At 37.0% G+C, this 23,889-nt stretch overlaps 1 protein-coding gene across 1 annotated transcript; it reads left to right on the top strand.

Annotated features, from left to right (window-relative positions):
* The first annotated feature begins 8,079 nt into the window (after nucleotides 1-8,079).
* LOC149160175 (protein EARLY RESPONSIVE TO DEHYDRATION 15-like) lies at nucleotides 8,080-9,472 on the top strand. The gene is made up of 3 exons (XM_089436652.1): nucleotides 8,080-8,227; nucleotides 8,446-8,839; nucleotides 9,110-9,472. The coding sequence occupies exons 2-3, from the start codon at nucleotides 8,506-8,508 to the stop codon at nucleotides 9,256-9,258; spliced, it is 483 nt and encodes a 160-aa protein (XP_089292778.1). The 5' UTR covers nucleotides 8,080-8,227; nucleotides 8,446-8,505; the 3' UTR covers nucleotides 9,259-9,472.
* Nucleotides 9,473-23,889: the final 14,417 nt, after the last annotated feature.

The following is a 23,889-nucleotide window of genomic DNA, read 5'->3' as shown; positions in this document are numbered from 1 at the left end:
TGCTAAAAAGGGTAGGGGACATGGGACACCCTTGCCTAACCTTAATATTGCATTTAATATCTTTATACCACCCTTCATTGGTCTTAATCTTGGCAACAATAGTCTCATAGAGCTGAATCACAACAATCCTCAACTCAAGAGGAACCATTATCTCATTAAGACATTTCCAGAGCTTATCCCGAGGAATAATGTCAAAGGCTTTTCTAATGTCCACAAGGCAACATAATAGATCGACTTTATTATTGTGACATTCCTCAACAATGATATTGAGAGTGGCAATATGGTCGATAGTCGAGTGATGTCTCCTAAACCCAACTTTCCCTTTAGCTCTTTTACTATGGCTTTCAAGCCAAGGGCTAATATTATTTTCCAAAATGAGCCCATAAAGTTTGGCTAAGATGTGGTTAATCATAATGGTCCCGTAGTTAGAGGGAGCATTTTTGTCCCCATTTTTAAAGATAAGCACGATAAGGCTTTCGTCCAAGGCTTAGGGAAGCCAAGATTTATAGGCAAATTTAGAAGCTCGTGGAGATGAGGAATGAAGATAGATCTTCCTATTTTAAAGATTCCATCTTGGTATCCTTTGATATCTTTAGCTTTCCCATTGAGCTTATTAATCCCAGACTCAACATCTTCAAGAGAAAAAATATATTCCTTAATAAGAGTGTTTACGATGGTGTCCATGGTGTCTGGGAAGCCATATAACTTCTTAAGATAGATGTCCCATTTCTTTAAGGGGATTGAATGATTATTTTTTTATTTACAAACAAATAAATTCTGCCAAAACTTTCTGGGTGCAACTTTAGAAAGGTGAATAATATACTCTTGTCTCTTGTTAATATATGACCACTTCTTTTTTATGAGAGCTTTATATATACTAATATTTTGAAGCTTTACAATTTTGTTAGGAGCGTCTCTAATTGCTTTCATGGAAATTTTACAGTCTTTGTCATACCACAAGTTGGTATTTCTATTAATTAGTTTATACGAAACCTCAATAGAGAACTTGTTAATGGTAGTGGAAAGGGTAGTAGTAAAATTGTAATAAATTTGATCAACATTTTCATTATAAGTTAGGGAGCCTAAATCCCTTTTTAAATCCTTTAAGAAAAGGTCTATATTACTTCAATCAAAACCAGTGTGCCTTTGGCTTTCACTAGCTTCCTGCATCTAGCTAGTATGCATAACAAGATTAAGGGTTAAAGACAAAGGTCTATGGTTAGAGTCAGGCTCATAATCATTAAGTAGTTCAAAGTTGGTAATACGATTAAGGACATGGGTGTTCGAAATCGCATAGTCCACGACACTATTGCACAACCAATGGAAACAGGTCATCTGGTCGGAGGAAGGCCACTTGTTAATACCATTACAAATGATCAGGCCTTGGGAAATGCAAATCTTGAGGAGCTCGTAGTTTAATAATCTCTTGGTTATGTCTTCAGAGTTTCTCTTGAATCGATTAGCTAAGTCATCATCTTCATCAAGTCACAAGGCATTAGGGTTAAAGTTGTTACTTAACATAATAACTTGGTTAGTAGAAGTTCTAACATTGAAGTCCCCAAGAAAAAAGGATATTACCTTCATTCCTAAGGTTGTGGATGTATTTTTCTAAGGTATTGAAAGGACAATTCTTATCCAAGTTGTTTTTCTTATAACAGGTAGAGTTGATAGGAGCGAAATAGAAGATTGCAAGAAAAATCCTATTGGTGGTAGAATAAGAGATCTCAATCGAAATTTCCTGATTGGAGGGGTCGATTTTATGAAGTCGAATGTGAGAAGAAACAATGTTCTTTATATAACAAGCTATACCACCAAGACCCCTACGAGAGGATTTCTTATTCCATGTTGACCAAAGAATGAATTCATCAAGGTGAGGAATCCTAGATTCATCATGCTCCCAAGTTTCAACTAAAAAAAAAGATCAATATCACTCGGGATCCAACTTAGCATATGACCTTTACATCATGGAAAACCACGACAGTTCCAAAAGAGGATCTGAAGTGATCTTAGTCCTTATTTATCACTCATATTTTGGACTCTATATCTAATAATAGCTTTCTGATTCCTAATGATAGCCCATTTCCCTTCTTTTATTGCCTCCTTGACCTTTTGGACTTCTTTCCTAAGTTCAGCTTGGTCTTCTGGAATAAGACCTTCATTTATAAAGATTCATGTTCCTTTTAGGCTTGGGGATTTCTTGAGTATATCTAATTTATGGTCATTGCAACTTACCTTAATACAGATTAATATTTGTTTATGCTCAAGTATCTTTCCTACTCGTATTGCTTCTCGATATACGTAGTTTGAATTTGAGAAATTTTATTTTATTTTATTTTATTTATTTTTACAATTTCTAATGTATCCTTATTGTTTTGTTCTTCTATACCAACAATTATAAGGTGCAAGGCTCTTTATGGCGCTCATGGTCAAGTTCAATCAATTTGTTAATTTCTTTTTTTTTTTATGGGTTTAATATCTAATTTATTCTCGGTGTTATTTAGAGCTGAGTTATTATTTAATTGTTCTTTTAGATTTTTAATCTCGCTTTTTAGGGCATCATTTTCTTCAACCATTGATTGTTTCTATGTTTTATCTCTTGAATCCTACCTTTCATTCCTTGGAGTTCAGTCTCAAGTGAGATGATTTTATTTTATACCGATTTGTGATTGTTGTCAAACATTGTTGTTAATTTTATTTTAAATTGATTTTCTCTTTCTTCTCTTCGTTTGTCTAAAGGTTCAATGTACTCATAAAGATACTCTAGGGTAATTTTACTTGGTCTCCCTTTGCAAGAGGGGGGCTTAGAAATGTGAGGGAAAGTACTCATAATTTAAACAAGGAAAACTTAACAAAAAGAGGGTAAGAGGGAACGTATGCACGTGTGAGAGTTGTAATGATCGTTTGAGATTGTGGATTTGTTAGAGATCACAAAAATGATGTTGCAGACATGAGAGAAACCAACACAATACTCAAAATAGACCAACTTTGGAATAGAGATAAGTGTTGTTGAACGATTCGAGCGAGCCCCTCTTGACCACTCCGTGTAATGCACCGTAGAGAAAACGAGAGCCACAAATAGATAGGAGATACTAGGTGCAAAGATTAATGAAGATAGGCTCGGGAATGTATATCCACCGCAGAGATCAATTAAATGAGTAGTAGGCCTGAAAGTGTATATATCCACCACAAAGATGTAATATGAGAACCCGAAAGGAGAGATATGAAAATGCCAAAACAAGAATCAAGCCCTTGATGTAATATATGATCGCAAAGATTAATGAAGATCTGAGCGAGGGAATGTATATCCATCATAGAGATCCAATCAAATGAACCGTAGGCCCGAAAGTGTATATATCCACCGCAAAGATGTAATATGCGAACCCGAAAGGAGAGATATGAAAATACCCAAACAAGAATCAAGCCCTTGATGTAATATACGATCGTCGAGATTCTGAGACCACTTGCCCAAGAATGTATATCCACCGTAGAATGAACCATAAGCCCGAAAGTGTATATATCCACCGCAAAGATGTAATATGCAAGCCCGAAAGGAAGGATATATATATATATATATATATATATATATATATATATATATATATATATATATATATATATATATATATATATATATATATCCCAATATTGAAGAGATGTAATGTCCCGCTATTTTATGTAAATAATTTGAATTGATAAAATTACATAAAAATAAAAATAAATAAATTAGTAATTATAGTTATTAATTAAAACATTTTAACTTGGTCAAATTACATAAAAAGAAGAAGAAGAAGATAAAATAAAAAATAAAATTATTATTTATAATTATAAATTATTATTAATTACACTAGCTTAGATCCATCTTTAAATCTACTAATGCTAACCTCTTTTAGAGTGAAAAGAGATTTAATTCTTCTTGACACTTAGTAAATCTAAATTTAAAATGAATGTAAGCTAATAATATTATAATAAATTAATAAGCCGCAAGGGTTAGCTTAGTTGGTCGAGTTCCCGTTGCTAAATACCTAGGTAGTTGGGAGGTCACGATGTCAAATCTCCTCGATGCCCTTAGATTAGGCTTAGGCAGTTGGTAGGTCACGATGTCAAATCTCCTCGATGCCCTTAGATTAGGCCTAGATAATTGGGAGATCATGATGTCAAATCTCCTCAATAGTAACATAGTAACCACCTAATTTATGTAAACCATCCTTAATTTTTGTTTTTATTATAATAAATAATAATAATATTACACATAAATAAAATGATTAACATTATAATAAATAATAATAATATTAAATAGGACTAGAATCCATGAAAGGATTAGCTCTACCTTTGATGAGGGATAAGATATTAGTATTTTATAACGTCACATGCCAATCACTTTCTCAATGTATAAAGTATGACTTTTATGCAAATTGTGAAGGGTCATCATGAAGCCAAATAATTAATGGGTACCACATTGATTGACATTGCTAACCATGATCAAAACCATGTCGGATCACCTTTATTATTTATATTTTTTAAATTATATTAAAATTAATTTTCAATTTATCAAACCATGTCCGATAACCTTTACTATTTATATATTTTAAATTATATTGAAATTATCTTTTAATTTATCAAAACCATGTCCGATCATTAATTTATCAAAACTATGTCCGATCACCTTTATTATTTATATTTTTAAAATTATATTAAAATTATTTTTTAATTTATCAAAACCATGTCCGATTGCCTTTATTATTTATATATTTTAAACTATTAAAATTATTGAACGTGGAAACACCTTTACGGAATCTTAAATTAAATATAATTAAATATAACCGAGACGTGGCACGAATATCATATTTTAAGCTCTAAAATATAACATTTTGATATAAAAAAACATGTGATTATTAAATTTAAAGTTGTATAGATAGTGAGATCCTTGGCTATGCACGAAGAATTTGATTCATGTGACAGCGACCTCCAAAGGAGACTTTCAATTAAGAAATTGATTCATGTTGAGAATAAAATATTCAATTTTGGTTATTGGAGTGATGCTAAATTATTATTAATTTTATTATATATTTAAAATTATTTTTTCATAATTAAATGAATTTATGATAATTGGATTGTTTTAATTTATTAAATAAAGATTTTTAATTTTTAAATAGAGTAGGAAGATAATAATTGTTGATTGTATATTTTATATTATTATTTAGTTTTATATTAATATATATTGAAAATAAATTTTTTGGTGATATTTATATAGGAGAAAATATTATTGAGCGTTTTCAATTAACTAGGTGGCTAGGAGAAAATATCGTGGCGTTTTCAACTAACTAGGTGGTTAGGAGAAAATATGGTTGCGTTTCTAACTAATTAGGTGGTTAGGAGAAAGACGTTTCGAACCAATTAGGTGGTTCATCCTCACGATAAGATGGAGACCCAGATCATGACATCAAATAAATAAATGTAGAGATAAACTTACTAGCTGTTAGAATATAACAACTAGTTTTGACCTAGTTGGTTCTAAAAGCATAGATGATATTTTCTCCTATGTGATTATCATCAAAAAAATTTCTTTTCAATCTAGCAATGGATCCTAGAAACCTAAGTTAAGATATATATATATTTTTAATTCTGTTAACATCAAATAAATAAATGTAGAGATAAACTTACTCGCTGCTAGAATATCACAACTAGTTTTGACCTGGTTGGTTCCAAAGGCATAGATGATATTTTCTCATATGTAATTATCATCAAAAAAAATTTCTTTTCAATCTAGCTATGGATCCCACAAACTTAAGTTAAGAAATATATATATTTTTAGTTATGTTGAGAGATATTTCTTATAATTTATGTTGAGAAAGATTTGTAATTCTTTCTTTCCTAACATGGAGTTGAAACATATTAATTAAAGATAATATCAATAATAATAAAATATTTTAATTTTTTACCTCAAATAAAATATTTTTAAATATAGTTTTTGTATTAAAGAAAAGAAAGAAAGCTATAAAGAGTAAAAATTCCTTATATTGTTGATAAGTGCTTTCTACATTTCTTTACAAGGTAATTCTTTGAGTACTTACCATTGAGTTGATACATGATTTTTTTTTTCCAACTTCATTCTTTTTTATATATAAAGTAATTGAATATATATATGATTAAAACATTTTAATGATATAATGCTTAATATGAGAGAAGTACAAATCTCGTGTATATATATATGGGTGATGATGAAAGATAAAGTCATTTAAAGTGGAATTTTTCTGTTTTGTTTTTTTGGTGTAAGCTTGGTAGGACTACATCTTCATCATGTCCAATATATCACCATATATATATGGGTGATGATGAAAGATAAAGTCATTTAAAGTGGAATTTTTCTGTTTTGTTTTTTTGGTGTAAGTTTGGTAGGACTACATCTTCATCATCTCCAATATATCACCCTAATCAGAACGGGGAATTGAACCAACAACTTCACATTAAAAAGTGACTTAACAGAACACTAAATCACCATCTATCCAAAACCCTATAGACTTAATTAAATAATTTGATTAACCAGAAAAATATTATTAATATAACAATTGAATTTTAATAAAAAAAATTATTCCTTTAATTACTAAAATTATATATATAAATAAACAAATAATTTTAATTGTTGAATTGAGACTTTGTGATCCATAACAGTTATAAGAAGAGCTTCGGCGCAACAGCTTTTCTTATAAATAATTTTAAATAAAATAATTAAATCTAATTTATTATTTAAATATTATTATTATTTTTTAAAAATTTATATTCTCTTTTAAATTTATAATGATAAAATCAATTTGTAAAGATAACCAATTATACTAACCAAAAAATTATAGTGGTAGTGATTGAAATTGACATTGTATGTAAATTAATTACATTTATAATTACATTGCTTGAGTGGGCCTAATGGTTAAGAGCATGTGTTTCCTCCTAAGAGATCAACAGGTTCAAAACCAGAGGGGGTAGAGTATGTATGCCTTCGTAGACTTAGCAGTCAAATCGCTGTGCGGAGGTGGGTCCCTTGTCCCACAAATAAGGGGGTCTCATACACCAATTTGGTGTCTGGCTTGACTGTAACCTTAAAAATAGATATTATTATTATTATTATATTATTAAATTTAAATAATTAACTAATTTTAAATAATTTAAATATTTGGAAGTTATTTTTTCCATTTTAATTTCGAAGAATTATGGCTATATAAATGGAAGAGTTATGGTGATCAAATTTCCCAATCCACATGTGGAAAGAGTCCTACATACACATGATAGTGATAACCGTTGAAATTGACACCGTATCAAATGAGTATAAAAATAACCTAATTACAAAGTCATCTAAAAAAATTCTAGATAATTAAGAAATTTTGAATATTTTAAATATTTGGAAGTTATTTTTTCCATTTTAATTTCCGGCATCGTAAAGAGCACCTTGCTTTTATTTGAATGCAATTATTATGAATAAACAATGATGCTACCTGCAATGTGGAAAACAAGAAGAAGGAGATGAGGATGAGAATGGGGTTGCCTCGTCACTTCCTTTGTAGGTACCGCCCATGTGCTTATCACGGCTTCTTAGAACCTCAGTCTCGGAGGCAAGTGGGACACCCAATAAATTATGCCGTTGCCGAGAAGCAGCCCGGGCTTCCGTGAAACTTTCCCGACAAGGACGCTCCCCTTCACTCTCTACCGTCCGATCAGACGGAATTTAAGGGCCTAGATATTTGCCACGTTGCTCGGTCAACGGTCAGCATACGCTTCATCTCAGCCGTTCGCCATCTCGAGCCGAACGGTCAGATTCAGGCGTTTCATCCGATGAGGTCTGCCCGGGCTGTGGAACAGCATCACGCGGATTTAGACCTCCGTAAATAAGTTTACTGCACAGCTGTCAGTGGCCGCGCCGAGCACAGGCGGCTCGGAAACGACAAAAGCGGAGAACGCGGGGTTGGTGACCTGCCCTTACCGGTGACAAGCTAGAATCGTCCGGACTCTGGGGCCAGTATTGTATCCTGTGGGCCTCGTGAGGCCCGACCCCGTGGCGGAGGCTCGGGTTTCCGCACCGAGTGCCCTGGACCCAAGGCTGGCCTCCGGGTACAGGCATAAATGGAGGCGTAGGCGTTGAGGACAGCATTGTAACTTCTCAGATCAACTTCTCAGATCAAACTAAAGTCAGGCATAGAGTTAAAGACGCTCGAAGATTTTTCGCTGAAGCTTTGCACAGGTATGAAAATTTAACAAAATAAATTCCAAATTTGGCTTCATTGACTGTCGATTGTTGAAAAAGTCTGAAAATTTAAGTGTTTGTCTGTCGGATTTTGTTTGGTTTCCTCCTCTCCATTGTTGGAAATTCTGTTTTGTACTCGTGGAGATCTCGCCCTTTTGGGTCGATCCTGTCTTGCCAGGGTTTTTATTTAAAGGGTTTACGTTTCTGTGTAACAGATAAGTCGGGGACTGGATTCTTGCGAATCGTTGTGATCCGGGGTTTTATGTTCTGTTGTTATGGCGGTTACTTCTCGAGATAATTCCACTCTGAATCCCAACGCACCGCTGTTTATCCCCTTGGCATACCAGCAGGTTGAGGATTTCTCCCCGGAATGGTGGAATCTTGTCCAGTCTTCGCCGTGGTTCCGCGACTACTGGCTCCGGGAAAGTTATGAAACGTTCGAAGACGCAGAATCCTTTGCCGATCTGTTCCCGGAAACCCTGGAAGACACAGATGAGGTCGATGAGTTCTCAGAACTCGAGTCGCAGCTTGAAGAAGCGCTTCTGCAGTGCTCTACGGCTGTCGAGAGTAGTGTATGCGCAGAAACGGACGTAACACAGCACTTTACAGGTAAAGCTTAAAGAAAATCCCGGTTTTTAGGTTAATATGTCCGATTTCAGAGGTCTTAGTTTGGTCTGTTAGTTTTCCTTTTGGCCTTTAACTGTCTCAAATGAGAAAAGAGAAAATGAAGAGGAAATCTGTTAGTTTTCTTTTGTCTTTTAACTGTCTCAAATGAGAAAAGAGGAAATGAAGAGGAAATAATACTGCTGAGTGATTTTAGTGTTTGAAGTTTAACTGTCCTTAGGGTTTGACCTGTTATTTTTTTTTTTCCATTTACAGACGCAAATGAGAGAGAGAAGGAAGTCGTGCTGCTAAAGTCTCTGAACGGGAAGCCATGCAAGCCGAAATTTGAAGCGAAGCACTGCGAGAAGCCTCCTCAGATCGTTAATGTGAAAACCAGTCCCCGCTGGATTCATCAGCCGAGGTAGGCAGACGACTCGTGGCTTCTTGGGGTTCGGTCACAATGGTGTACCTGTTTCCGGATTTTTTAGGGTCTATTTGTTTTACTTTCGTGCGGAGCAGTCGGTGGAAAGAAGACACCGGCAGCACTGGCTTTTGTCCGCGTAATGAACCAGTCATGTGTATGTCCTCTCGCGTGGAAAAGCACAACAACTGCCCGTGATATGTAATTAGTGTTGTATATTTTGTCAGTCTGTTAAATCAACTGTAACTGTGTATTTCTGACCCATTTAAAAGTGTTTCACCATGCGACTTGCATACTGTTGAAGAAAAAAAATGGAAACTTCGGTGCACGCTTGTGAATGCGAGTTTTTTTTCAATTTTTACAGGGTCTTCTCTGCCATGAAAACTGCTATACCAAAATCTTGAAAAAAAAAAGAAAAACAATGAGATTTTTTTTCCAAAGTTTGGTAGGATTTTCAAGTTTACTTGTCCATTGTTCACCCTTTATCCAGTATTCACCTTTTATCCGGGGTGGGGGAGAGGGTGTAGCACAAGATTTGAACCCAAGATCTATGGTCCCTGTAAGACACAAGATTTGAACCCAAGATTTACAGTTTTGTAAGACACAAGATTTGAACCTAAGATCTATGGTTTGGTAATACACAAGATTCAAACCCAAGATCTCTGGTTTGGTAATACACAAGATTCAAACCCAAGATCTCTGGTTTGGTAAGACTTCATTCCACTTCATTTCAATGATTCACCCCCTACAGGGAGGGTAGCACAAATCCAAGCACAAGATTCGAACCAAAATGTCCATTATTCACCCCTCTATAGGGTGGGGAGGGCAGGGGAAGGAAGGGGAAGGGTGGCACAAGATTCGAACCAAAATGTCCATTATTCACCCCTCTATAGGGTGGGGAGGGGAGCGGAAGGGAGGGGAAGGGTGGCACAAGATTCAAATCCAAGATCTCCAGTTTGGTAAGGCTTCTCGGTAAGACTTCATTCCTTACCCTCTCACCCCCTACAGGGTATGTAGCACAAATTCAAGCACAAGATTTGAACCCAAAATTCTTTACCCTCTCACCCCCTACAGGGTATGTTGCACAAATTCAAGCACAAGATTTGAACCCAAAATTCTTTACCCTCTCATCCCCTACAGGGTATGTTGCACAAATTCAAGCACAAGATTTGAACCCAAAATCTCCGTTCAGTAATTATTCACCTCTACAATGAAATTTAAATCAGACTTCATCCCTTACTCTCCCCTAGTGGCACAAGATTCGAACCTCCCCGTTTCAATATGACTTAAATAAAATGGTTCAATAAGACTTAAATAAAATGATGAGGTTCGGTAAGACTTCAATAAAAGGACGAGAAATGTTCAGTAAGATTTAAATAAAATGGTGAGAAATCCAACTATAAATATAATAATAATATTTTGCACAATTAATATTATGTATTTTCCACAATTAACTAGTTTTTTCTATAATAATATTATGTATTTTCCCCGATTAACCAGTTTCTTACATTGAAGAATAAATATTATCTATATTTTCAATTTTCTAAATTAATTTAACCTATAAAAATTTAAATTAGAAGTTTAAGAAAAACAGTAAAATTAACAAGTATTTAGTTTTGAATTACCATTATCTTTTTTGTTTCATGCATTTTATTTTCAAGGTTTCAGTTTTTTCATATGGGGACTGATTTTTTTTACCATCAGTTTTAACACATTTTATTTTATAAAAAATTTTATTTTAAATTTTCAACTTTCTATTATTTTTTCAGAACTAGTTATCAAACTTGCAATTCCAATAAATTGCTGATGGATTTATCTGGAAAAGGAAAAACTTCCAAAAAATCACATTATAAACCACTACTTTTTTCGTACTTGAATTTTTAACTTAGTTTTAAACAGAACATTTTTATTTTAAATTTTAATTTTTCTATTATGTTCTCATGCATTTTGTTATGAAGCTTTTGTAGTTCCTTAATCTTGGGACTTCACTTTTTTCACCATTAGTTTTTTTTTTTTGTAACCTAGTGCGGTACTCTATTTTCCATTACTAAAAACCAGAAGAAAATTACAAAATTGGACAGGTCTCCACCCGCCCTTAAGGGAAACTGGGCTTCATTACCATCTGAAATGTTTCAAAGCCATCCAAAAACAGTGTGTCACCAACCTATCTATCCATGCTAAATATACATCTATCCTGACTAACAGTTTAAAGTTTTCTTTCTGAGACAGTACCATCGAAATATGTATAACAAAAAACAGTAAGACAGCTACATAGATAAAAACCTCGACGCCGCAACCTGCAAACTTTTACTGCTTCGGTGCATCCTTTGGTTCTTTCTCAAACTTGATTCCTAATCCCCCCGCTTGGAGCAGCTGCACGATATCATCCATTTTCTTGTCTTGCATCATTAGAGTCACTTGAATGTTTTTCAGCTCCTTTTTCATAGTTGGAATACCTTGAAGCAATTCAACCATTTCTAAAGCTACTTGTTACATAGCCTTAGCTAATAAACGCTTCATACCCCAGTGGACATGTAAAGACTGTTTATATAATGTCATTCTACCTCGCGTATGTCCAGGGTCAGGGAGATATTGTTCTCAATCCTCCATCTTTGGCTCTGAGTACCCCTGCAAAGCTTCTTCCTCCATCTGCTCTATCATCCTTCTGATATTGGGATTGGTGTCCAAAACATATGCAGCTTCTGCTTCTTGCAAGCGCCTCCTCAAATCCTTCTTCCCTCGCTTTCTTCCTCGTACCTCACTGGCTGCACCTTCCTCCATTTCCGAACGCAGATTCGAATTTCTATTCCCTCGACTCCCTCGCCCAGCAGGTCTCCCTCGCCCTCTCTGCTTCGCTCTTCCCCGCTCTCCTCTGCCCCGGCCTCGTCCCTCCACCTCTTCGTCGTCATTCCTCTCAAGGTCTTCACTCTCCTCCTCACTGTCTCCCGCTTTTCTCGTTTGGGTCTTCCCCATGCCCGCTTTGCCTTTCACTCCCCGTTGAAACTCCTCCTCTGCAAAGAACTTCCTAATATCAAATTCCTCTTCCGAATCATCCTGTATATCAAGATAAACCCTCTGCATGGCTTCTGCAACAGTGCTCTTGCCTTTTTCCATTGGGGTCGTTGTTTTACTCCGCGTCCACCTGCCTACCCCCCGTTCATGGTGCTCCGCCATCTTACAGTCCTCCTGCTTCTGCAATTCCTCTCTGCGCTTCCTCACTCTCTTCAACTGCATATGGAGGTTTGGGCGATTACATGCATTACTTAAACAATCGTGAGGCTGCCACCTTGCCATCGTGAAACTTCGCTGCCTGGCTCTATCATTAATGTCCATTCCAGTTACACCTCCATGATGGGAAGGTAGTAGGACGTCGCCGCCATAACCACCACGTCTCCTCGGTACCTTGGCCGACTTTCTTCTTGGTATGCTAAACCTTCCCATGGGTCGAATGCTGCCAACCTTCAGACCATTAATCCCATAATATCGAACTAGTGGATGGATTAATCTCACAATAAGTGCTCTGTCCTTCCCCCACCTTATTATAATCCCAGGTCGTTTAATGATTCCTCTGCTGAGCGGTCGCATCGTCATAATCTTGGTATGAGATAGTGTTTAAATCATTCCAGCGAGTTCCTCTGCTGAGCGGTCGCATCGTCATAATCTTGGTGTAAGATAGTGTTTAAATCATTCCAGCTTGGATCGTCTTGCAATGACATCCAGCTACAATCGACACTCCTATTCAGCCCTCCACAACCCCAATTAGCCAGTAGATCGGCCGCCCGGTTGCCATTGCGTAGTACATGAGTTGTTGTTATGTATTCGATCCTACGCAACAGCTGCTCAATGTCTTGTAGGATCCCTGCTGTCCGCCAGCTCTTCGACACGTGTATCCAACTCTTCCCGTCCCTTAACTTCTTCAGCATATCAACGGTAATTTGGGAATCACCCTCTATTTCTAAACTCATATAACCGTTTCTAACTGCGATCCTGAGTCCATGATAAACTGCCCATAATTCCGCTTCATTGTTTGTCATCTCTCCCCCATCTTCAGCATAAATCCACCTCGTATGACCACTACTATCCCTGAAAAGACCCCCGAAACCTGCTTGTCCCGGGTTGCCCTTTGAGGCCCCATCGAAATTTAATTTAACTCGTCGCTCACCAGGCATCCTATAATGGTTGGGGCTCGGCACTTCTTTCTTAAGCTTCCGCTCTGGATTGGGATAAATCATTTGAAAATCCATGTTTAACTTAGAAATTATCCTCTGTTCCTCCGGATTCAATCTCCAATCCTCTTCGTCCCAGACTTCTGATAAAACCGTTTCTTTCAAAGATCGACATATTTCCTCCCAAAGTTGCGGCACTTGCCAACAGTTATCCCTAAAGATTCGTCGATTCCTCTCTTTCCAAATCGCCCAAATGACAAAACCAGGTGCTAGATTCCAGAGTCTCCTTACAACTTTACTTTGGAAATTTCCTCTGCCCCATTGAAACAAAGTATTTCTGATGCTACCAGGATCCCTCCTCGTCATACCAAAGAGCACTCTAATTTCCTCCCAAATGCTTAGAGTATACATACAGTGATTCAGCAAATGCTCCTGGGTTTCGAAAGCCTTAGTACATAGATGACATCGTGATGGGCCAATCGTTCCTCGTTTCTGCATATTGTCCCAAGTTAGGATCCTTCCTCTGCATACCAGCCAAGCAAAACATGTAACTTTAGGCCACCATTTACCTTCCCAGATATTTTTCCATCCTACTGGTTCCTCCGCTCTAACCTCCTTCGTGGCCCAATAATAGGCTTCTTTTACTGTAAACATTCCAATCATTGCCTTACCCCACCTCAAGATATCGTTACCTTCGCGAAGCTTAATTTTCCGTGTTTCTATTGTTCTGTCAAACGATTGCCTTGCCTCTTGTCCGAGGTTATCCACCCATTCCTCTGGTCTTCGCCATGCTCGCCATACATCATTGTATTCAGCTCTTTTCCAATAATCTTTTACATAATTCAATCCTCTTCTTTGCGCTATTTCTTTGATTTCTTGCAGACTTTGTATTCTGTTCAAAATACCCCACTGTTGCCAACTATCCTCCCAAAAACGGGCAGAATTTCCATCCCGGATTTCCCAAAAGGCATAGTCCTGAACTAGACCCTTATTTCTGCTTGCAAAATCCCAAATCTGTGAACCTCTGGGGGTTTCCTCTATTCTTAATCGTTCCATAGTTGACTGAGGCATTCCATATTTGTGGTACCATATTCTTTTCCAGACATCATCTCCTCCCTGGACCCATCTCCACCATAGTTTTGCCCCTAAGATGTTATTTACAATTTCAGGATCTCGCACACCCAGGCCTCCTTCCTCTTTCCGCATAATTACATTCTTCCATGAAACCAAAGTCCATTTCTTCTGCTGCTTAGGACCACCCCATAAAAATTTGCCAAAGATTTCTCGCATTTTAACAAAAACTCCTTTTGGAGCAGCCATAATTGACAAATGATATATTGGAATAGATAATAGGACAGATTTCAATAGGACAATTCTACTTGGTAAGTTCAGCAATCTGAATGCCCAACTATCTAATCTTTTCCGAACTCGTTCCAACAAACTTTGCCAGTTCTTAATCCTATTGGGGTTTGCATCCAATTGAATACCCAAATACTTCGTGGGTAACTCCCCCTTCTTAAAACCTAGAACTCTGGTTAAATGGGATTTGATAGATTCATGCGAATTAAAGATAAAAGTACAAGATTTATCATTATTAATCTCCATACCTGATGCGTTCTTGAAGACTTCTAGGATCCTCTTGAAGTTCCTCACCTCCTTCAGCGATGCTTCGCCAAATAACATCAAGTCATCAACGAACTGTTGATGTGTGATAGTCAGATTATTCCCCCACAGTCGTATACCCCTGAGTCTCCTTTCAATAACTTCCTTTTTGATTTTCCTGCTTAATCCTTCCATAGCTAAGATGAACAGAAACGGAGAAATTGGGTCCCCTTGCCGAATTCCCCTGCTAGCATTGAATTGAGCTGTAGGAATACCATTAAGCAAGATTGAAAAACTTGGGGTAGAGATCATACTAAAAATCCATGCTATCCATCGTCTTTCAAAACCATAGGCTTCCAAAACCGCTCTAAGATAATCCCAATTTAATCTGTCATAGGCCTTGGATAGATCCAACTTCATGAGCATCCCTTTTTGTTTATTCATCTTCAGAGAATGTATAACCTCCTGAGATACCACTATTCCATCCAGGATCTGCCGACCCTCCACAAACCCCGTCTGTTCAGGCGCAATTAAGTTAGGTAAAAGAGGTTTTAGTCTTTTCACTATCAAGGTGGAAATTATCTTATAAATAACGTTACACAGGGCTATGGGTCTAAAACCCTGTGGTTCCTCCGAACTATTACTTTTTGGAATTAGGGTCAGAAAAGTCGAATTTATTCCAGGCCAGATTCTCTGTCTCATTCGGGATTCTTCTACAACCTCTAGAATATCTTTTCCCATAAACTTCCAACTAACCTGGAAAAATTCCACCGTATACCCGTCTGGGCCAGGAGCCTTATTTTTGCTCATACTCATAACAACTTTTCCTAATTCCTACATTGTCACAGCTCGCATTAATGCCATGTTTTCACCATTAGTTTCAACACATTGTATTCTCAAGACATTTTTATTTTAAATTTTCAACTTCATTGGACTTTTTTTATTCAATTTGAAACCCAGGTTATGTTTTAAAATATTTTTACTTTTAAATTTTCAACTTAAATTACTATTTCTTTTAATTTTTCTTTGAATACCTTGGAACTTCACCTTTTTAATTTTAAAACATTGTATTTTTTAAACATTTATATTTTAGAATTTAAACAATTTTCTTTAGTAACGGAGGTTTTTTCACCATTTCCATTTTAATTTTAGACAATACTTTCTATTGACAGGATGTTATATTTACATTCTATTTTTAAATTTCAATTTCCATTGTATTTTCAGTTTTTTTCAAACGTCTCAATCTTAGAATTTAAACCATTGTTTCTGCCTTCTATTCTGGAATTTGATAATTTATATGATTAATTATTTAAACATTTACCTTTTTCAGGTATATGTGAAAAAAGTTCTAGCTAATTTAAAGTTCGTATCTCGGAATTTTAATAGCTCCCTTTTGAGATAAAGGACACGAGAGGACGAATAAAGCGTTAAAAATGTAGGAAACTCAAAATGTTAGTTAATTATTTTGGAATGGTCAAATCGTCTTAAGTTGGCTAGTGAAGTGAAATTTATATCATATGTTATTTTAAAATTTTCATTTATGGGTGGTATGGAACAGGAGATTTGCTCGCGTGTTTTATTTATTTTTATTAAATTTCTTAATGTTTTGATTAATAATTATTTTTCTTGTTGTTTTCTAAGTAAATAGGATAATTTTTATATTTAATATGCTCATTTTAATCTATGATTGTACTCTTGTATGTGGAATACAAATTCAAAAGAAATGTTATGGATGGGTGACCTCCTGGGAAGTCCTGGTTACCGGGTGCAAGCCCCGGAAGTGATGATTGATGCTATGTGATTCGTTCTCCACATTTCACTAGTTTCAATCCCACTTCTTCACCCCTGTGAGCATCACCCGATGCAATGAGTGCTAAGTGAACTATTCAAAAATCATGAGAAATTAGTCAGTTACGACTACCTCTCATGGAAATGGTCATACGTTTGAATGACTTACTTAACGCAGTTGAATCCCAAAAATGATATCTAATATAATGCACTGCGTAAATCCCCCATACTTAGAAATGTTACTTGTTTAGATAGTGAGACAACTTTGATAATGTTTATAGAAGTACTAAATTTTACTAGTTTGCAAGTTTGCAAGTATTGAGAAAAAAGCTTTAAATTTGTGAAAAGTTTTAAATTTGCAAGTTTGAGTGAGAAAAACTTTAATTTGCAAGTTTGGTAGTGTTTGATGAGCTTTTTATTTTTGTTCTAATTTTGTATGCACATGGTAGGGATCAACTCTATATGTATATATTTTAGTTAAAATAAAATACAATTAGAAGAAAAAACATTGGGAGTTCAAATTTATTAAGCACTATTTAACGCATCCTTGAATTTCATCTCACTAAACATATCATAAAATTTACATATATTTAACTAAAGCCAAGAGGAAATCATACAAAAGAATATTGTAACACATAGGTATCGTTCACCAGGAGACGAGATTTCACTTGATTTGCCGTTACTTGTCTCTTTTGTTGTCGGTCACTTCCGAGTGTGAATGACGAGGTATTTGATCCGAATGCAATGACCCATCGGTTGACCTCCCAGTATACTTTTTGGGTACCTTTCTTCCCCGCGGACCTTCGAGCTGCAATGGGGTTGTACAATGGAAGAATGTAATAGTTGGTAGAGGAGAGCACACTTTGGCTCAAGAATTTCCTCTTTAAAGTCTATCTCACTAAATTCACTATAGTTCGTAGTCACTACTCTGACATAGTTTCATTCATCCAACAATAGGGCCTCTCAAAAAATAATTTCCTCTTTAAAGTCTATCTCACTAAATTCACTATAGTTCGTAGTCACTACTCTAACATAGTTTCATTCATCCAACAATAGGGCCTCTCCAAAAAGTCTTTTTTCCCATGGCATGTGTCTTATTTTATATGAGTTTTTATAGGTGACACTTGGCATTTTATGCATAATTAATTATTTTTTATAATTCAATAGTTTCATTATTCACCCACCCATGTGTTTTTCTTATCAAGGATCTCCAAAATTATTTACTTAAATTTTAATTTAAAAATAATATTTTTTCTCATTTCAATAAATTCCTATTTCTTTTTCTAGTTGTCTCTTGCTCTCCCTTTTTACTCCTTAATTTATGTTCATTACTAAAGTTAATTGATAAGTCAAGATTTGATCCCTTATTTACTCCCTAATTTAATTCAAGTTATTTCTTAGATGGATATTCTTATGTTGGTTGTTGCCACATGAAAGTTCTTTATACTTCTTTAATTTTTTTTTGGTTAATTTGGTTGTTTTGCTAAGTTATGCGAATTATATTAAGGTAAAAAGAGTATTATCTACTAACGCCGAGCCCTGTACTATCTATGCCAGAGGAAAGGCATCAACCAACAAAAAAAACTAGATTTGCACTGCTCAGAAGGGAAACCAATTCTTAACCAAAGTGCCTCAAAAAATTATCTCTCTGTCCACGTAGGGGAAACCAAAAAATTATCCAGTTTATATCATTGTATCTGAGGAGACTAGAAAAAGTAAACCCAACTGAAGAGCCTAAAATTTTAAGTTTTCTCCAAAAAAACCCAGTGAAAGTAGAAACTAAAAAACAGAGTCCTAATGAATCTGAGACAAGTGGCACGCTGAGTGGCAGTCTACTAGGCAGGTACGTGGCACGTTGAGTGGCAGCAAGGTGGCAGACCAGGGGGCAAACACACGGCATCGAGGTGGCGGGCTAGGGACGTGGCGGCGATGGAGGGTGCTCCTCCCCGATGAAGCCTCTGTACTCGTCCATGTCGCCATTTGCGAGCGGCAAAGTCTCCGTGTCGCTAGCCTGCAACTCCGATTTTTCTTCCTCGATGAGGCAGTGGTATTCGTCTATGACCCAGTTAATTGGCGGAGCCGCTTTCACTTCCTTCCCTGCGCGTCTGGTCTGCTGTTCTTGGTTCCGCTCCTTTGCCACCTGAAGACTCGTCTGAGCCAGATCTGTTTTGGCTTTACTTTGGCTGCTCCCTGCTGTGGTGCATCCGCCATCAGTAATGTTCGAAAGCCCCATTGCTTTGGTGCGGCCACCTCCCATTGCTCCTTGTTCCTCAGTTGCCGTGAGTCGTCCTCCAACCTCGGAGTCTTGTGCCTCAGAATTTTGCTTTTCCTCGTGAAAGCTAATGGTGATGGTCGCAGTGATTAGGCGTTGGTTTAGGGCGGAGCAGAAGGTGAATTGGGCATTCTGGGAATGCAACTGAGGCGCCGGTGGAGTGCTTCTGGGAGATGGGCCTAAAGTGGAAGGGAAGCTGCTTGGAGGCGTAGTAGGGGCCACCGAATGGAAGCGACCTCTTCCACTGCACGCAATTGGGTAACGACCAGTGTTCTACTCAGCGAGAGAGGAAGTGGTCTCCGAAGCGGAAGAGCGCTGGGAGCGACTTAGGCTCCTTCGGTTCCCACCCCTACGGTTGCGCATCTTATGTCGCACCATGCTGTCTGCAATTGGAGGCGAGTTTCGTTCAGAATTGGGCACAATGGGATGCAACATTGCAATGGAGCTAGTGGGTAATTCAGTAGAGGGATGAGCAACCAGGGCCGAAGGGATGAGAAATTGAAAATTCAGGCTGTGGGTGAAGTGGATACCCGAGCCAAAATCGATGCAGCAATAAAGATTACAACGTCTCCCAGTGGTTATGCAGGAGCTGGGTGTCGCCACTGCATGAGGGCAGAGGCATTGCAGGGGCCGAGGTTGCAGGGGAGGATTGGCAGGAGCAGAGGTGGTATTTTCCCAAGAGTTCATGGTTACCTTGTGCCGAGGTTGATGGCGGTTAATAGAATGGTGGCAACGCTCACTTGAGGTGCATTTATGGCGATGGTTAATGCCATTTTTGGACCATTGTGCCGCTCTGCGGGAGGCCATGTGATCTCGCCACACACCAACCCAGTTGGCAGCCACCTCACTGTCCTCTGTTGTCACCCGCATCCAGGGATACTTCTCCAAATTTTAATTTAATAATCTTATTTTAATTCACCATTCTCTTCTTTTAATTAGGTTTATCTATTTTAGGATTAATATTTATCTTTACATTTATGTCCCTCTTCCCCCTGTTTACCTAACCAAACTACACTATCTACTTAATATTTTCCAACAAGGGAATGGTAGTTTTTAAGATAAAATATTTTATTTCTCCCTATGATCCTCTTAACCCAAGTTTTATTCTTGATTTAATTACCTCTTCTTCTAACATCATTTATCTTTGATGTGAATTTACTTCGTTTTCATATCTTGATTATATTTATTAATTAATTTGTTTTTAATGATTCCAAGGGTGCCCAGTTTGGTCATGTCCTTTAAGAATTTCTTTTGAAGTTCCAAGGGTGCCACGCGTAACAGTTATTTGTGATGCCAAGGGTGCCAAGTTGGTCGTGCCCTTTAAGAATTTTTTTTGAAGTTCCAAGGGTGCTACACCACTTGCGCTTCAAGCATTCAGTGGCTATGAGGGGAAAGTATAGGTGCAACGATAAATACCACTATCATCTCTTATGTTGCCTGTTATATTGATACTAATGGTGTCAGGGATCAAGGAATCTGCCTTGATGCGCGCCCCCTGATAAAATCCTCATAAGCAACCCAACTTTGGGACCTACCCTCATAACATCGTGATCTTCAAGGCGAAGGTGTTTCAACCTTTCCAGTCTAAGTCACGGCGGAAGAGCTAGTGGGTTAGATCAGGGACACTGCCCCACCCCTCCAATGCAGTTCCATCCAATTGTACAACCCCATCACCCATATGTGAGTCATTTGGTCAAGCAACTAATCTGTGCCTACAACTACTAATATGTCATCATAATATAGATAAACATATATAACAGGTTTCAAAATTGACTTAGAATTTCAAAGATAAAATAATATAAATTTTCATCAAACCAGGGGTCGTCAACTTGTCATATGTGGATGCCTCTGGTGGTTTCCTGCCATACTCAATAATCATCAACGACAAGGTTTTTCAGTGTTAGTCATTGTCATAATAGCATCATTAACAACATCTAGTCATTGACATCGTTGTTCATTGTGAGCCAGAATTAATGAAAGTAGGTAACAGAGGGGACATAATAACATCATTAACAACACCTAGTCATTCACATCATTGTTCATTGTGAGCTAGAACTAATGAAAGTAGGTAACATAGGGGACACATCCATCATGACTATCATCATCATAACATCAATGAAAACATACATATCCATCAACGCTATCAACGTCGTAACATTAATATAAACATACATATCCATCAAAGTTATCATCATCCTGATATCATTAGAGAGCATACATATCCTTTATTGCCATCATTATCATAAATTCAGCTCTGATATCATTTACAGCGATCAGAACTGAAAGAAGGGAAATACCAATTTTGCGCAATAATGCCAAACACCGTCCGGAAGTAATTGCGGCTCTTCCTTTGCGAATTCTAGTCCAAAGTCTTCAACGCCAACACGGCAACACAGGGTACAAACTCTATTCAAGACGTCAAGAAAATTCACAAGAATCGCTCAAACAATAACCTTAGCACAGATGGGTTTGAAATAACAAAATAACGCAATAATCCATTTACAACAACTTGGCTCTGATACCATTTACAGGACCCACTATAGCAAACTTCTTTTTATTACTCAGAACACAAAGGATTACATCTACGGATCCAGGGGATCTATCTGAAAATACAATCCTTGAAGAACCATGTCTTCGACACCCAAAAACTTTAAAAGAAAAAACCTTGCCTTACTGATGAGCCTTACCTTCTTTTATATCCAAGAAAGGGGGACAAACATCCGTGAAGAGTAAGATCCCTCTCTTGTCAATACTAATGACTCAAAAGAAAATTGTACAGACTTGATTCGGGTATGAGTGGACAACTCATATTATCTCATCCCTTTTCCTTTCGGAAAGCCATAAGGCATATGGGGACCGAATCCAAAGGACCTTAGAACAAAATCAAAATAATTGTACTTAAAGGTTACATAGTGGAGATTCATGATCAGGTGAACCCACTAAATCCTGTCTAATAATTGTACTTAAAAGTTACACAGTGGAGATTCATGATCAGGTGAACCCACTAAAGCCTGTCTAATACCATCGTCGATTAGAAAGACAACACAATCACATGACATAATATTCGATCTGGGGATGAGTGTAGTGTTGGTATCGAAACCTTTCAATCAAATAGTTTGAAAAATACTGCACTCGTACATCTTTTTCAGATTCCCATATCTGTGAGGCATGACTATCAGGTGGCTCCAAGAAATTGATGTACTCAAAAGGATTTGATTCAGGATCTACTTGTGCATGGAATTCATGATAGCTTGTCTGGTTTCCACCGGAGCTTGTGGCAATTGTCCTGGCTTTATAGTGATTAGTGACAAACCACCTGACGTGTCCACATCTTCTGACTCCATGAAAAAAGTGAAGATCTTCAATATCGGAGATGTCTCTGACTAACTTGTACAATATTCCTGATTGATGAGCCGCGGGTTCACTGAATCCGTGTATCTTTAGCAGATTGAGAGAGTATGGTTTGATGGTGAGGGCAGACAAACCATAAATCATCCACCATTCTATGAACCATTCTGGAGTGGGATCAATGCTTTCCATTGCCTCGACCGTCCATCCTTCATAAAGGAAAGAGAACTGCAAAGAGTAAAAAAGATTAGAAGAGTAATTTTGCAGATTCATACCTGTATAGAATGCCTCTTTCTGTTGATCAGTATTGAAATTATCTCTGTGGAGGTGGTTGTTGAATCTTCTGAAAGTTATATGGCAACTTTCAATTAAATCCTCATCGTCTTCGCTTCTTTCAACCATATACGTGATGCTTCCAATATGAACCAGATAATCCAGAGCTTCAATAGCTTCACCATTCATCTCATCTTGCATCCTTTCATTCCAAAGATAGGGAATTCCCATCCTATACCTGATTTCTTTGACAGGAAACCAATTTTCATCATGAACTACAAGAGGTGTTTCTAGCTCATAACTTATCCATCCTCTTGGAGTTTCTATTTGCACAGAATCCTCACTTCTTCTGATAAAGTTGCAGGATAAGGAAAGGACGGAATGTTCTACCAGAAATTCACGACTTAACATATCTGCAAAACTGTTCTTTTCTCCTGATATGAATTCAATGTCAAAATTATACTGACTTAATTGCATTACCCATCTAACCATAGCAGCATCCTCAAAGTCACATTTTTGAATTGCATATTTAAGAGCTTGGCAGTCAGTTATCACCAGGATCTATCTGGCATAAAACTGCTCCCCAACCAACATGGCTAGCATCTGTCATAATGACCTTTTCCCAAATTTCTTGTATAGGAGATAGAGCCTGGATTTTTCTCACTCTATCTTTTATTCTCTTGACTGCCTGAGTATAGTCTGAATTCCATGGAATCGGAGATTTTTGAAGCCTTTGGTTCAACAACTTCCTTTCTTGTGCACAGTGCTTTAGGAATTTCGAAATATAGTTTAGGCTTCCAAGAAACCTTTGGAGCTGGACTTTATCATGAATCTCATCAGGAAAATGGTCCACAAAATTAAGACTCCTTTGGATTACATTATATGAGCCATATTGAATGTCATAGCCCAAAAAGTCTATCATAGTTCTAAACAATTTCATCTTAGATTCAGATAAAACTATCCCCTTTTCTTTGACTCTTTTTAGGAAAATCTTCAAATGCTTGATGTGTTCAGGAATATTATCTGAGTGGATTAATAAATCATCTATGTATTTCTTGAGAAAATCATCCATACCTTCAAAAGTTTCATCAATGATTCTCTGAAATGCAGAGGGTGCATTAATCAAGCCGAAGGGCATGATGTTCCATTCGTAATGTCCCTCAGGTACAGAGAAAGCTGTCTTCCA

This window comes from Pinus tabuliformis, chromosome 5_2 (assembly GCF_031772625.1).
Source record: "Pinus tabuliformis cultivar Carrire ecotype Pingquan chromosome 5_2, CPIR1, whole genome shotgun sequence".
Classification (NCBI taxonomy): Eukaryota; Viridiplantae; Streptophyta; class Pinopsida; order Pinales; family Pinaceae; genus Pinus; species Pinus tabuliformis.
This window is presented reverse-complemented; position numbering and strand designations above follow the sequence as displayed.

What these genes read in the sequence shown, in the direction of transcription:
- LOC149160175 (XM_089436652.1), top strand. Translation starts at nt 8,506, where the DNA reads ATGGCGGTTACTTCTCGAGATAATTCCACTCTGAATCCCAACGCACCG. An exon ending in CGTAACACAGCACTTTACAG is followed by an intron (nt 8,840 to 9,109) that starts GTAAAGCTTAAA and finishes TTCCATTTACAG; the next exon opens with ACGCAAATGAGAGAGAGAAG.